Genomic DNA, 14,830 nt, shown 5'->3' on the forward strand with positions numbered 1-14,830 from the left:
CAGTGAAATCAGAAAAGTTTATTGCCATTCATTATGAACAATTTTAAAGTGATATTAGTATGTTAGTCATCATACAAATTATTTTTAAGTATAAAAATCAAGATGTCAGTGTATGTAGGACCATCGAGTCAGTCCAATACAAAACCATACTCTCAGACTTATGGATCATACCTCCCTTCATTAAAGGATGCAAGTTTGACCAAACCAAGCCCAGGCTTACATTTGAGATCTTCCCAGACAAAGCGGGAGTAGGAGGCACTATTAAATTAAAAGTCAGTTAAAAAGATTTCAGTAGCTATGGAAAGTTCCCAGAGACATAGGTGACAGCTGTGTTTCTAGCCCCTTTCAACCATGAAGTCCGTAAGGACCTCAGGCAGCATCAGTCCAAACATCCTGAGACTGGAACACACTCAAGCAATAGGTGCTTCATCTGGCCGCCCATGAGAAAACTCAGGGACTACACACAGCAGTTGGTACACCTGCCAACAGGCCAGTTGACTCTTAGAGTCCCCACACTATGATAATAGAGCCCCACTTTCCAAAGTGCTATTGGGCCTTAGTTAAGGAGGGCCACCCTCACCCTCTTCCAGTTAACACCCTGTTCATACAGAGCTCCTACAGCCCCTGCAACAGGAGGCCCTAGGTCACACACCAGAAACAGATACAGTACGTTGAAACTGAGAAGACATCTACCAGACAATGCTATCCACCCTGGATCCTCCACAGCCTTAGATGATGGTGTAGAAATACACACCAATGAATTACTGTATGAAGAGGAGAGTGCAGTGATACAGGAAAAGCAAAACAGAACACTTTAGCCCATGGTGAGGGAAAGGAAAACCAGAAGAAAAGGAGGAGGAACAGTGAGCTTATGTAACCTTTTCCTTTCTAACAATACTTGGTATCTGCCTGACCTCCAGCTTTCCAATCCTCCAAGAATAGGGGTGCCAGATTTAGCAAAGAGAAATACAGGATGTCCCATTAAATTTGAATTTCAGATAAAGAGCAAATAATTTTTTAATCTATTCCCAAATACTGTATGGTACATACTTACACTAAAAAATTATTTGTAAAAAACAAACAAACAAACAAAAACTACTCTCTTTTACCTGGCAACCCTGTCCAGGAGGCTCAGTTAACCTGAGCTCTAATGTGATCATATATTGTCAAAGAGCAACAGTGAGACCACCCCAGAGCAAATCACAGACACTTCATTCGCCACAGAAGTAGCTAGGTGATTCTTTTAACTCCATTTCCCAAATTCTCAAAGATCCACTGCTTATTTTGACAGGGTAGGAGGATATGTGCCCAGTGGAGTCGTTAACCACTATCTGCCAGGTGGAGAAGGAAGTTTTCCTTCCATATCAAAGGAGGAAGGTAAAAAATACAACTAGAAAGAATAAGGAGAAACAGGCTTAGTAGGGTAAAGAATGTGACTCCTACCACCGCAGGGCAGGCTGAGCAACTCCGGCAAAATCCCTACCAATGTTGACAGCCCCAGGGTCTGGAAATCCAATATACTCCAACTTTCTTTGAGCAACTAAAAGACCTCAAAAGGCAACCAGGACTGAAAACACACACAAACATACACACACGGTACAGAGGAGGGAGGAATAGGAAGAGAGCAAGGCAGGACACTGAGAAGAATCACACAACTCCCTGATAACGACTGGCAGAATATTTTGGTTGGTTGGTTGGTTGATGGGGTTAACCTTCAGTGGTCTTTCCCTAAAGCAGAAGCTGACAGAAAAAAGGCGCCTCACAGAGGCCTCAGGGACACAGCTTTATGGGGGATTAATTCCACATCACAAGGCCCATAGTGCTATCATAATCTAAAAACAGATCTGACCATCAGACCCCACATCCAATGCGCTAGCATGACTAAGTGCCAAACCCAACACCTAAGGGCGGAAGAGGAGCCAGTAACAAGTCCATGGCTGATAAACATTCCTCTCAAAGGCATAAAGAGGGAAACAACAAAAAGAACAGGACCACATTATACTTTTTTTTCACAGCCTCTTTGGGAATTTCTAGTTCCTCTTAATCCAACATCTCTGAAACTGTGTTTCCAGAGAGGTTAACAGGTGTTGCGTGGAAGCAAAAAAAAAAAAAAAAAATTCAGTGAAATAAATTTGAGAAATGTTGCCCACTTACTAAAAGTTATAAATCCCTCCGGTAGAGGAACCTGTTCAGCTTTATTTAAATCACTGGTTACCAAAAGGAGGAAGGCTGGAGTAAATAGGTGATGGGGATTAAAGGACACTTATGATGAGCACCACGTGTTGTACGGAAGTGCTGAATCACTAAATTGTACACCTGAAACTAATATCACAGTTTGTTAACTAACTGGAATTTAAATAAACACTTAAAAAAACCCCACTGGTTCCTGACTTACTTGACCATAGAACCTTGTTAAGGAACATTGATTAGTATCTTCCAGAACTTCAAGAAATGCTGCTTAACCGTTTTTGCAAACATGTCCCATCTCCAGAATGGGAAGAACACATGTCGACACTGGGAACACCCAGGTGTCACACATAAAATGGTTTTCCAAAATTACTATATCAGAAAGTTTAAGGCAATGCTTTCGAAACTGTAGAAACTTGTCCTTCTGTGAGGCACTTGCTCAATGGTAAATACAGCTAGGAAAGCTAAATCAGAGGTAAAAGTCAGTCTCTCTCTCTCTCCCTCTTTCCCCCCAAACTTCCTCCAAAAGGTTCAGACCAAATTTCACAGCAACCATGTACAAACGAGGCTGTCTTTGTTCCTCCAAAAGCCCGATAACCTGGAGTCTAGGGTTTCTAGGAAAAGAGACAAATGGCTCATGCTGGCATTGTTCAATGCTATCAAAGGAATCACTCTTATTCCCCCTTCGGTGCAGTCCCCAAATAGCACCCCAAAAGCTATAAAAGGACACACTTCTTGGTGTTCTTCTTTGTGGCAGGGTAAAGCACAGCCCGGACAGCTTCTGAAAATACCTCATGCACCCCATACTGCATCAGGGCTGAACATTCTAGATACTTCACAGCCCCCACCTGCTTAGCCAGGGAAGTGCCTTGCTGAGGAGTTGTGGGCACTAGGCTCTGTTCCTTCAGCTTCTTCACTGTCTCAATGTCATCCCGCAGGTCTCTCTTGGTACCTACCAGCAGAACAGGCACATTGGGGCAATGATGGGAGACCTCAGGGTGCCACTTATGCCTCACATTGGCATACGAGGATGGGTTGCCAATGGAAAAACAAATGACAAAGATATTGGTCTGGGGGTAGGACAGCGTTCGCAGTCGGTCATACTCCTCTTGGCCAGCTGTGTCCCACAGGTTCAGGCTGACGATCTGGCCATCCACAGATGTCTGGGCACTATAGTTATCAAAGACGGTGGGGATATACTCCTCAGGAAAGGCATTCGTTGTGTAACTGATGAGGAGGCAGGTCTTACCTACAGCCCCATCTCCTACAACCACACATTTGATTGTCTGCATTCTTTCTTTGGAGTCCTAAGTGCAATAGAGAAAGAAAGAACATTCACAGATGCTTGGTTCATTTGGGGAGCCTAAGCTTTATCAACATTTCTCTCTGAGGAGAAAGAGAGGAGGTAAGACCCCCCCCCACCCACTGACCATCCCCTTAACACCACAGAAGAGTCAGCTGAGAAAGAGTACATAGGACAAGAGTTCTTACCATGGAGTCCATGGACTGCTAGAGGATAAACTTCAGTAGGTCCTAGAAGCCGCCTCTGAAGTATGCGATATTATGTGTAGGTACATAAGTGAATTTTTCTGGAAAGAAGATCCAAAACTGTCATCAGATTGTTAAAAAGGCTGTGAGCCCAAAAAGATTAAAAACCATTCACATACATAGGTATTTCTGTTTTATTTTTGTCGGGTCTGGCTATACTCTATCAAAGGTGCTAAAACATAGTAGGTGCTCAGCAAATGGAAACTAATTTTTAAAATAGCACTGATGTTGGTACACCCAGGTGGCACAATCGGTTAGGCATCTGACTCTTGGTTTCAGCTCAGGCTGTGATCTCAGGGTCATGGTATGGAGCCCTGCATTGGGCTCTGTGCTCAGCACAGACTCTGCTTGAAATTCCCTCTCCCTCTGCCCCTCCCGCTCATGCGTGCACATGTTCTCTCTCTCTCTCTCCCTCTCAAATAAATAAATATGTCTTTTAAAAAACACACTGATGTAGAAAGGAGGGTCTAAAGGTTGAAACAAAAGAAATATGGCTCTGACTTTGGGTCTGTGGCTATAGACCCAGCAAAGCAATCCCTGTTCCTGACAGTGATGTCCTAAAATTGGAGAAAGGTAGGCCCGTCAGACTTAGCCTCCCAGAGTAAAGAGTCCAGGCTCTGATGTCAGGCCACCTGGAGTCCAAAACCAGTCCTTTCTTTTTCTAAACTTTGTCAACTTCAGCAAGCGCTTCACCCATGGCTTATGGGAAAGAATGTTTGTGTAGTACTTATTAGTGCCTGTCACACAGAAAGTACTCATTAAGCATTCGAAACTACTATGACTTCGTAATAATTCTTGTACTGTTCTGGGGAAGGCAAAAGTTCTGTGATGTGATTACAGTGCTAGACAAACCACAGATCTCATCCCTTCCTACCTTATCTGAGCAAAACCATTAGTCATACCACCACCATACTTTCTCTTTTACTTCTTCAGGAATCAAGCATTTGAGAGTTAACGGTAAGGCATAGGTGACCTCCAAGAAGCGTGTTTACTATGAGCTCCCACATTTATACCCCATTTTAAAACCCTATCACCGCCCTACCCTGTCAGTGCCCCCAGAGCACTCCATTTCCTTTAGCTTAACTACTGCACTAATTTCAGACCTGATCCTGATAGCATTAACTTCACGTGTCGGAACATGGAGGAAAGGGGATAAACTGTCATAAGTATTTGATTATAGAAAAAAAAAACTGAGGGCGCCTGGATGGCTCAGTTAAGCGACTGCCTTTGGCTCAGGTCATGATCCTAGAGTCCCAGGATCCAGTCCCACATTGGGCTCCCAGCTCAGCAGGGAGTCTGCTTCTCCCTTTGACCCTCCCCCCTCTTGTGCTCTCGCTCTCTCTCTCTCCCCCCGACTCTCAAATAAATAAAATCTTCTTTAAAAATTGAGAATCGGGGCACCTGGGTGGCTCAGTGGGTTAAAGCCTCTGCCTTCGGCTCAGGTCATGATCTCAGGGTCCTGGGATCGAGCCCCGCATCAGGCTCTCTGCTCAGTGGAAAGCCTGCTTCCTCCTCTCTCTCTCTCTGCCTGCCTCTCTGCCTACATGTGATCTCTGTCTGTCAAATAAATAAATAAAATCTTAAAAAAAAATTGAGAATCAATTAGTTTCTCACCTTAGGAATTTGGGGGAATAGATACATCCCTCATCCTGTTGTCTTTTTCTTTATTTATTTATTGGAGAGAAAAGGAGAGAGAGAGAGCGCATGTGCGCGCACAAGAAAGAGCACTAGCAGTATGAAGGGCAGAGGGAGAAGCAGGCTCCCTGTGGGAAGCCCGATGTGGAACTCCATCTTGAGATTCCAGGATCACAACCTGAGCCAAAAGCAGACGCTTAACTGACTGAGCCAGCCAGGCGCCCCTCTATTGTCATATCAGCTAAGGTCTAGATTAGGCCCATATCACAGACAAAACAAAACATCTTATTTTCAGTCAGAGTAAAGAGAAGTTGGCCTTCAGGGCACCTGGGTGGCTCAGTGGGTTAAGAGTCTGCCTTTGGCTCAGGTCATGATCTTGGGGTCCTGGGATCAAGTCCTGCATCAGGCTCCCTGCTCAGCGGGGACCCTGCTTCTCCCTCTCCCTCTGACTCTCCCCTCTGCTTATGCTCTCTCTTTCTCTCTCACTCTAAGAAATAAATTAAGTTAAATCTTAAAAAAAAAAAAAAAACAAAAAAGGAAAGAGAAAAGTTGGCCTTCTGAGTATGCTTCACACAGGCCCACTAGAGGTAGCTCTCTTCCCACACAGCCAATTCTGACCCACAAGGCATTCCACCTAAAGCCTTCATTAGCACAGGTCCCACAGCTAAAAGTCCGGAGTATAATTCATCTTTAGTATTCACTGACCATCAGCCCTATATTTTTCCACCTAGGAAGAGGCATAAGGATCAAACATACAAGGTTAATGGGAAAAGGGTAAAGTCACCAGCACATTCTTTGAGAATAGCCTTCCTTGATTTTCCCAGTCTGGATTAACTTCTTTCTCCTCTGAATTCCTGTAGCAATTCCTATATGAACAACTCACCTTCCCAGCCTGCTATCCTTTATCATCCAGTAGCCAACATCTCTGTTCAAAGTGACTGCTTTCAGGACAACTGTGCAACTGAGGGGGTTCCCGAACCAGACCAAACTCTTAGACCCAAAGACCACTTCGCACCCCAAATTCTCAGCTCCTCATCTCAATAACTAGGAAAAGGCATCTACACTTGTTTCTGCTTGTTTATATCTACTAACCCTTCTGGTATATATGGTCTGCAGATGGGCACTCAAGCCACACTGATTATGGCTGAGGGACTAGATGATGAAGGGCAGCTAGAACATTCCAGGTCTGAAACAAAACCCAGGACATCCTCACCCATAGCAAACTCTCTATCAAAGTTTGGGGGGCTACTTTGTACAAGCACCTGACTCATTTACTCAGCCCACATGTCCCACATGTTCAGCATGTTATTTACTTATGTGTATGTTTGGAATTATCCACAGTTAAAAAGTTTAAATATACTAAAAATATATCTAAAAGAATTAAAAACAGGATCTCAAAGCGATATTTGTACACCAATGTTCATTGCAACACAATGCACAAGAGCCAGGAGGTGGAAGCAACCTAAAGACCATCAACAGATGAACACATAAAGAAAAAAAAAAAAAAAAAAAAAAAAAAAAAATATATATATATATATATATATGTTGTATATTATTCAACCTGAAAAAGAAGGAAATCTTGGAGCACCTGGCTGGCTCAATCGGTAGAGCATGCGATTCTTGATCTCAGGGTCATGAGTTCAAGCCCCACACTGGGCATGGTGCCTACTTAAAAAAAAGAGAGAGAGAGAGAAGGAACTCTTCATACACTACAACGTGGATGAAACTTGAGGACATACGCTAAGTGAAATCACATAGACAGCCATATACTGCATGATTCCACTTACATAAGGTATATACAGTAGTCAAACACATAAAAACAGAAAGTAGAATGGTAGTTGCCAGGGCTGGGGGAGGGGAAATGGGGAGGGTTTTTTAAAAAAATTATTTTAGAGAGAAAGAAAGAATAGGAGGAAGGGCAGAGAGAGAGAATCTTCAAGCAGAGTCCCTGCTGAGCATGGAGCCTGACGCAGGGCTCTATCCCACGACCCATGAGATCATGACTTGAGCCAAAATCAAGAGTCAGACACTTAACCGACTGAGCCACTCAGGCACCCTAATGGAGAACTGTTTAACGGTGACAAAGTTTCAGTTTTGCAGGGTGCCTGGGTGACTCAGTATGTTAAGCATCTAACTCTTGATTTCTGCTCAGGTCATGATCTCAGGGTCCTGGGATTGAGGCTCATATTGAGGGGGGTGGGTCCATGGTCAATGGGGCATCTGCTTGTCCCTCTGGCCCTCCCCCACTCATGCTCACAGGCTTACATACTCTCTCAAATAAATAAAATCTTTCAAATGAAAGTTTTAGTTTGCCAAGATGAAAAATTCTAGAGATCTACTGCATAGCAATACATATATAGTTAACACTACTGTAATGAATATTTTAAAATGGTTTAAAATACTAAAAATAAAAGTATTTTTAAAGGGTTTGGAGCTCTGAGAGAAGGTAGGGGTCATAAAAGAAAGGCAAATGAGAAAAGCTTGTTTATCTCAGCCTCGGGATCTAGCACAATGGAGTCCTGTCACGGATCACCTACAGCTTTGCCCTCCTCATCACCACCACTATCTACATTTTCCCGAGTACTCCTATGGGCAACGAACTGCTAGAAAGGACTCAAAAAAGCGTAAAGAGAAAGACTGCTAGAAGCTTACAATCTTGTGGGAAAGGCAGGACTTAAACGAAAAGGCAAACAATAATACAAAATGATGTATGGCTCACAGGGGAAAAAAGTTGCTGTAGGGAAGCAAAGGGAAACTTAAAAATGAGAGATTATAGGCATTGTGCCAAATACTTTTACATATCTTATTTAAGCTTCACAGTAGCTCCAGGAAGCAGACATCAGAGCAAGTCAGAGATCTTTAGGTATGCCTTTAAGTTTGGAAACTGGGAGAGGGCTGGTGCTGCAGAAACCAGCACCCTCAGAAAGTTCCCTTCCCAACCATTCACAGTAAACTGGAATTAGTTTCTTCTAAGTCTTCCCATCTCTTCTGACAAAGTATCCTTCTTCACATGTACAGTCTGCGTAGGAGTCAATTTTTTCCTAGGTTAGTGTAAAAGACCCAGTAACAGTCAAGACAAGAATGCAGCTCAAAGGATTACTGTTTCTAGCACATTCTCCTCCAGGTCTCACCCTCTTGGTAAGTCTGAGTCTAATGCACTTGAAATCACGCTGTAACTCTCTGGAACCAAGACAATTCAGCAGAAGACCCCCCAATCTGTATCTATTACTCTCACACAACTTAGTTCCTCTACTAAACACCGGCAGCTTTCTCACACCGGAGACTGCCTTCTTTGGTCAGGTCCAGCCAAAGGCTTTGGGACTCTTGAAGCCGAAGGAAGCCATGTGAACACTCCCCAAATCCGAGCCAGGGGAAGACTACCCCGCGACTGGAAACTTAACCAGAGACGCAGGGGTAGTGACCCAGCAATAGCTCCACAAGCCCGCTCGGCACTTCCTTCGCATCCTTCACCACCAGGCCTACTTGGTTCCAGCACTTCCTAGGGACTCCTGAGCCTGGGACAGAGCGCTGCCCCACCTGGGATTCGCAAGTAGCAAGAGCGGGAGCGGGCTCAGTCTCCTCCATAAGCATATACTTCATCCCACCGTCCAATGCCTTCCATCTCGGGAATGGCTCACAGACTCACGCAAGCCTCCGGGGCTGGGGAGACTCACGAAAAGTGTGGGGGATAAAGGGGAGGGCGGTGCGGGAGCGCTGGGGGCGGGGAGTCTCCATAAAGATTACCTGGCAAAGCAAAAGCCGTCGTCTTCCACCGCTGTTGACTACAGCGGGCAGAGCCTCCCAGCGCGACTGTGGCGGGGGTGGGCAGGCGCGGCGAGCTCGGCGCCACATCCGGGCAGCTACCGAGTCCCACCCCCGTCGTCAGGCGCAGCCTCCGCTGGGTGCCCCGACGCCTCCTGGGAAGTGGAGTCTTAGCGCCAGCCTCACTGTCTCCGACTTACAGGCTTCTAGACCGACTATCCCTTGGAGTAACTAACGAGGAGTACTTGGATCCGGCCCCCAGGTGCGGACCCCCAAGACGGTTACCCGGTGCAGAGGTCCCCAAGGCTCCTCTTTCCCTTGCCAAAGTGAGGGAGGCCGCCCCTTCCTCCCCAGACCCCGGTTTCCTCCTCAAGACCAGCCCTGACGTAAGGAGGCAGGCAGGAAACTGAAGTATTAGGAAAAAATGGAGGCGATAAAAGAAAATGAAGGAGTGAGCGAATTAGGGTTACTTTCAGTCACCATATTAATTTGCATTTTCTGGAGTTTTCTGTAAGTGGGATCATACAGTATGCACTCCTTTTTTAGCGGCTTTATGGAGATATAAATTCATATACCGCACAATTCACTCATTGAAATTGTACTGTTCAGGGGTCCCTGTCTAGCTGTCAGTAGAGCATGTGACTCCTGATCTCGGGGTTGTAATTTCCACCCCTGCCTTGGGTGTCGAGATTGCTTAAAAATTAAAAAATTTAAAATGTTTGTACGGTTCGGGCGCCTGGGTGGCTCAGTGGGTTAAGCCTCCGCCTTGGGCTCAGGTCCTGGGATCGAGTGCCACATCCGGCTCTCTGCTCGGCGGGGAGCCTGCTTCCTCCACTCTCTCTGCCTGCCTCTCTGCCTACTTGTGATCTCTCTCTGCCAAGTAAATAAGTAGAATCTTTAAAAAAACATTTTTCGTACAGTTCAATGTGTTTTTTGTGTTACCTTATTAATTTCTTTAAATTGTGGTAACTGCATAACAAAATTTGCCCTTTTACCCATTTTCAAGTGTAAAATTCAGGGGCATTAAGTACATTCACAGTGTTGTGCAAAGCATCACCACTGATATTTCCAAAACTTTTTTCATCATCTCTAACAGAAAACTCTGTACCCATTAAGCAAGAACTCCTCATTTCCCCCTGCCTCCAGCCCCTGGAAACCAATTTTCTGTCTCCATGAATTTGACTTTTCTAGCTACCATTCATTTATTGATGGACATTTTGGGTTTTTTTTTCCAACTTTTGACTATTGTGAATAATGGTGCTATGAATACTGGCTTACAAGAATCTGGTTTTCTTTGTTATTTTCTAGTTCACTGATTTCCACTTTGATCTTCATTATTTTTTTCCTTTGAATTTTATTTGCTCTTGTTTTTACTGAAGTGAAAGCTGAAGTCATTGTTTTGAGACATTTCTTCTGTTCTTTTTTTTTAAGATTTTATTTATTTATTTATTTCACAGACAGAGATTACAAGTAGGCAGAGAGGCAGGCAGAGAGAGGAGGAAGCAGGCTCCCCGCTGAGCAGACAGCCCCATGCGGGGCTCGATCCCATGACCCTGGGATCATGACCTGATCCGAAGACAGAGGCTTTAACCCGCTAAGCCACCCAGGCGCCCCCATTTCTTCTGTTCTAATATAGGTTTCTAGTGTATAAAAACTGCTTGCTAAGGGGCACCTACCTAGGTGGCTCAGTGGATTAAGCTCTTGATTTTGGCTTAGGTCGTGATCTCAGGGTCACGAGTTCAAGCCCCTCATCAAGCTCTGCGCTGAGGGTAGAGGAGCCTGCTTAAGATTCTCTCACTCTCTCTCTGCCCCTCTCTCCAGCCCTCACCTGGCTCTCTCTCTCTCAAAATAAATAAATAAAAAATATTTTTAAAAATTACCCCCTAAATACTTCTTTAGCAGAATGCCATAAATTATTGTGTGGTTTCATCTTTATTCGGTTCAAAGTATTTTCTTTTTTTTTTAAATTAAAGATTTTATTTATTTATTTATTTATTTATTTGACAGATCACAAGTAGGCTGAGAGGCAGGCAGAAAGAGAGGAAGGGAAGTAGGCTCCCTGCTGAGCAGAGAGCCCGATGCAGGGCTTGATCCTAGGACCCTGGGATCACGACCCAAGCCGAAGGCAGAGGCTTTACCCCACTGAGCCACCCAGGTGCCCCTGGTTCAAAATATTTTCTAATTTCTCTTTTGATTTCTTCTTTGACCCATGGGACATCTAGAAGTGGATTGTTTCATTTTCAAATATTTGAGGATTTTCCAGAGATCTTTTGGTTTTTGGTGTGTAATTTGACTCCATTTTTTTAGAGAATATACTTGGTATGACTTGACCGTTTTGAATTCATTTAGACTTTTTTTGTGGCCTAGAATATGGTCTACCCTGATAAATACTCCACGTGCACTTGAAAAGAATATATATTTTGTTGTTATTGGGTGGAGTGTTCTAAAAATGTCAATGGGGTCAATTTGGTTGATAGTATTGTTCACTTCTTCTGTATCCTCACTAATTTTATGGTTCCTCGTTCTATTGATTACTGAGAGAAGGGTATTGAAATCTGACTAGAACTGCAGATTTGTCTAGTTTTTCTTGCAGTTTGTCAATTTTTGATTCATGTATTCTGAAGCTCTTGTATTATTATTATATGCACACATATATAGAATTGTTATGTTCTCTTGTTTTCCATTTGTCCCATCTCTTCTTGGTTCTCTTTTTCCTCTTTTTTTCCTACCTTCTTTTGGATTAATCAATATTATTTTAATTTCACTTTTATCTCCTTATTGGCTTATTAGCTTCACATCTCTGTTTTGTTACATCTTATAGGTTTATTATGTACAACCATAACCTACCAGTCTACCTTCAAGTGTTATTATACCACTTCATGTAGAGTTATATGTTGTTATGTACTTACATTAGTGTACATCCATTTCTCTCTTCTTGGACTTTACACTATTGTTATGCATTTTACTTTTACCCCACAATGCACTGTTACTATTTTTTTGTTTAAACAGTTAAATTTATATATATATATAGAGAGAGAGAGAGAGAAAGAAAGAGAGAGAGAGAGAGCGCACAAGTATGCAGAGCAGCAGGCAGAGGGAGAGGGAGAAGCAGGCTCTCCACTGAGCAGGGAGCCCGATGCGGAGCTTGATCCCATGACCCTGGGATCATGACCTGAGTCAAAGGCAGCTACTTAACCATCTGAGCCACCCAGGCGCCCCTAAACAGTTAAATTTTTTAAAGATTTATTTATTTTAGAAAAAGAGAGAGTGTGTGTGTGCATGAGTCGGGGGAGGAGCAGAGGGGGGAAATCTTTTATCAGACTCCCCTGAGCATGGAGCCTGGTGCAAGGCTCGATCCCATGACCCAGGAGATCATGACCTGAAACGAAACCAAGAGTCAGATGCTCAACCAACTGAGCCACCCAAAGGCCCTATAAACAGTTAATTTTTAAAGGTTTTAGAATTTATTTGACAGAGAGAGCACAAGCAGGACATTGGCAGGCAGAGGGAGAAGCAAGCTCCCCACGGAGCAGGGAGCCCCATGCAGGACTCAATTCCAAGCCCCGGGATCATGACCCAAGCCAAAGGCAGACACTTAACCAACTGAGCCATCCAGGTGCCCCAATGGTTCATTTTTAACAGACTTTTATTTAGAAATTTTTTAATAAACATTTTTAAATTTATTTTCAGCATAACAGTATTCATTGTTTTTGTACCACACCCAGTGCTCCATGCAATCTGTGCCCTCTCTAATACCCACCACCTGGTTCCCCAAACCTCCCACCTCCCCACCTCTTCAAACCCTTCAGATTGTTTTTCAGAGTCCATAGAATTTTTTTATGTAAGCTCTGCCCCCAGTGTGGGACTTGAACTCACGACCCCAAGATCAAGAATCACATGCTCTACCAACTGAGCCAGCCAGGCACCCCAATAGGCTTTATTTTTTTTTAGAGCAGTTTTAGGTACAGCAAATTAAACAGGAATTACAGAGAATTTCCATTTATCTCCTGACCCCACAGAGGCAGAGCCTAGGCTATCTCAAAATCCCACACCGGCCAGAGTAGCACATTTGTTGTAACTGATGAACCTATGTTGACACACTGTTACTATCCAAAGTCCACTGTCTATCTTAGAGTTCACTCTTGGTGTTGTATATCCAATGAGTTTTGAGAAATATACAATGGCATATATCCACTCTTATAACAGCATACAGAATAGTTACACTGTCCTAAAAACCCTGTGGTCTGCCTATTCATTCCCCTCTCCCTACAATCGCTGGCAAGCACGGATCTTTTTATTGTCTCCATAGTTTTGCCTTTTCCAGAATGCCATATAGTTGGAATCATACAATATGTAGACTTCTCAGATTGGCTGTTTCCCTTTAGTAATGTGCATTTGAAGTTCTTCCATGTCTTTTTATGGCTTGATGCCTCATTTCTTTTTAGTGAATAATATTGTATTGTCTGGATGTACCACAATTTATTTATATATTCACCTTCTGAAGGACGTCTTGGTTGCTTCCAAGATTTGGCAATTACGAATAAAGCACCATAAACATCTAAGTGCAGGATTTTGTGTGGTCGTGAATTTTCAGTTCATTTAGGGAAATATGAATGTGATTGCTGGCCCAAATGGGTAATTATCTTTTTAAAACAGCTTTATTGGGGTAAAAATTTATACATCATAAGTTCACCCATTTTAAATGCGCAACTAAATGATTTTTTAGTATATTGACAATGTTGGGGCGCCTGGGTGGCTCAGTTGGTTAAGCATCTGCCTTTTGGCTCAGGTCATGATCCCAGAGTTCTGGGATCGAGTCCCACGTAGAGAAATCCCTGCTCATCAGGGAGTCTCCTTCTCCCTCCCTTCTATCCCTTGCCCCTGCTCATGCTCGCTCTCTTTCTCTAAGATAAATAAATAAATAAATAAATCTTTTAAAAAATCTTTTGTCAGACATATGTCTTGTGATACTTTCTTCCATTCTGTGGCTTGTGTATCATTTTCTGAAATAGAAGTTTTTAATTTTGATATATTCAAGTTTTTCTTTTATGCTTAGTGCTTTTTTGGTCCTCTCCTGTGTAAGAGATCATTACCTGTATTTTTATGTGTTATAGCTTTTGTTGCCAATATTTATATCTCTTATTTTGATTTCTCATTTCACTGCATTGGTTAGGATTTCTAGCATAATGCTGAATGGTAGCTAATTTACCTATGTGAACATCTGTGATTAGGTTTTAGGGAATAACAGTGAGACTGGAGAGAAGCTAGAGACACTACAAAGGAAGACTCAATAGTACTTGCTAACTAACTGAATAAGGGGGATGAAAGAGAATTACAGTTTAGAAATAACTTGGATGTTAAGATTAGGAACAGGGAGAATGAAGTTGCCATTATCAGAAATCAAACAATGAAGAAAGTTATTTGAAGAGAAAGATAAGTTCCATTTTAGATAGTTTCATTTTGAGTTTACAAAGGGTTTTTTATTCAGAGGTGTCCTCTAGGCAGTTACAGAACCTATGTTTGGATGAGAGGCTTGGACTGGAGACAAAAGTCATCAGCAAAGGTGATAACTGAAATAATAATGTGGATTATTACTTAAAAGAAGAGAAGTTAGGGGTGCCTGGGTGGCTCAGTTGATTAAGCATCTGACTTTGGCTCAGGTCACGATCTCAGGGTCCTGGGATCAAGCCCCGAAACA

General features: G+C 43.1%; 1 protein-coding gene and 1 pseudogene across 1 annotated transcript; one reads left to right on the forward strand and one right to left on the reverse strand.

Moving 5' to 3' along the window:
- Nucleotides 1-9,450, reverse strand: LOC125091287 (rho-related GTP-binding protein RhoG-like). Its single transcript, XM_047714754.1, has 3 exons — nucleotides 9,115-9,450; nucleotides 3,679-3,776; nucleotides 1-3,494 (listed from the first exon to the last, which is right to left on the reverse strand). Exons 2-3 carry the CDS (start codon nucleotides 3,688-3,690, stop codon nucleotides 2,904-2,906), a joined length of 603 nt encoding a protein of 200 aa, XP_047570710.1. The 5' UTR covers nucleotides 3,691-3,776; nucleotides 9,115-9,450; the 3' UTR covers nucleotides 1-2,903.
- Nucleotides 8,452-14,830, forward strand: part of LOC125091479 (60S ribosomal protein L17-like) — a 22,011-nt pseudogene continuing 15,632 nt past the window's right edge.

This window comes from Lutra lutra, chromosome X (assembly GCF_902655055.1).
Source record: "Lutra lutra chromosome X, mLutLut1.2, whole genome shotgun sequence".
NCBI lineage: Eukaryota > Metazoa > Chordata > Mammalia > Carnivora > Mustelidae > Lutra > Lutra lutra.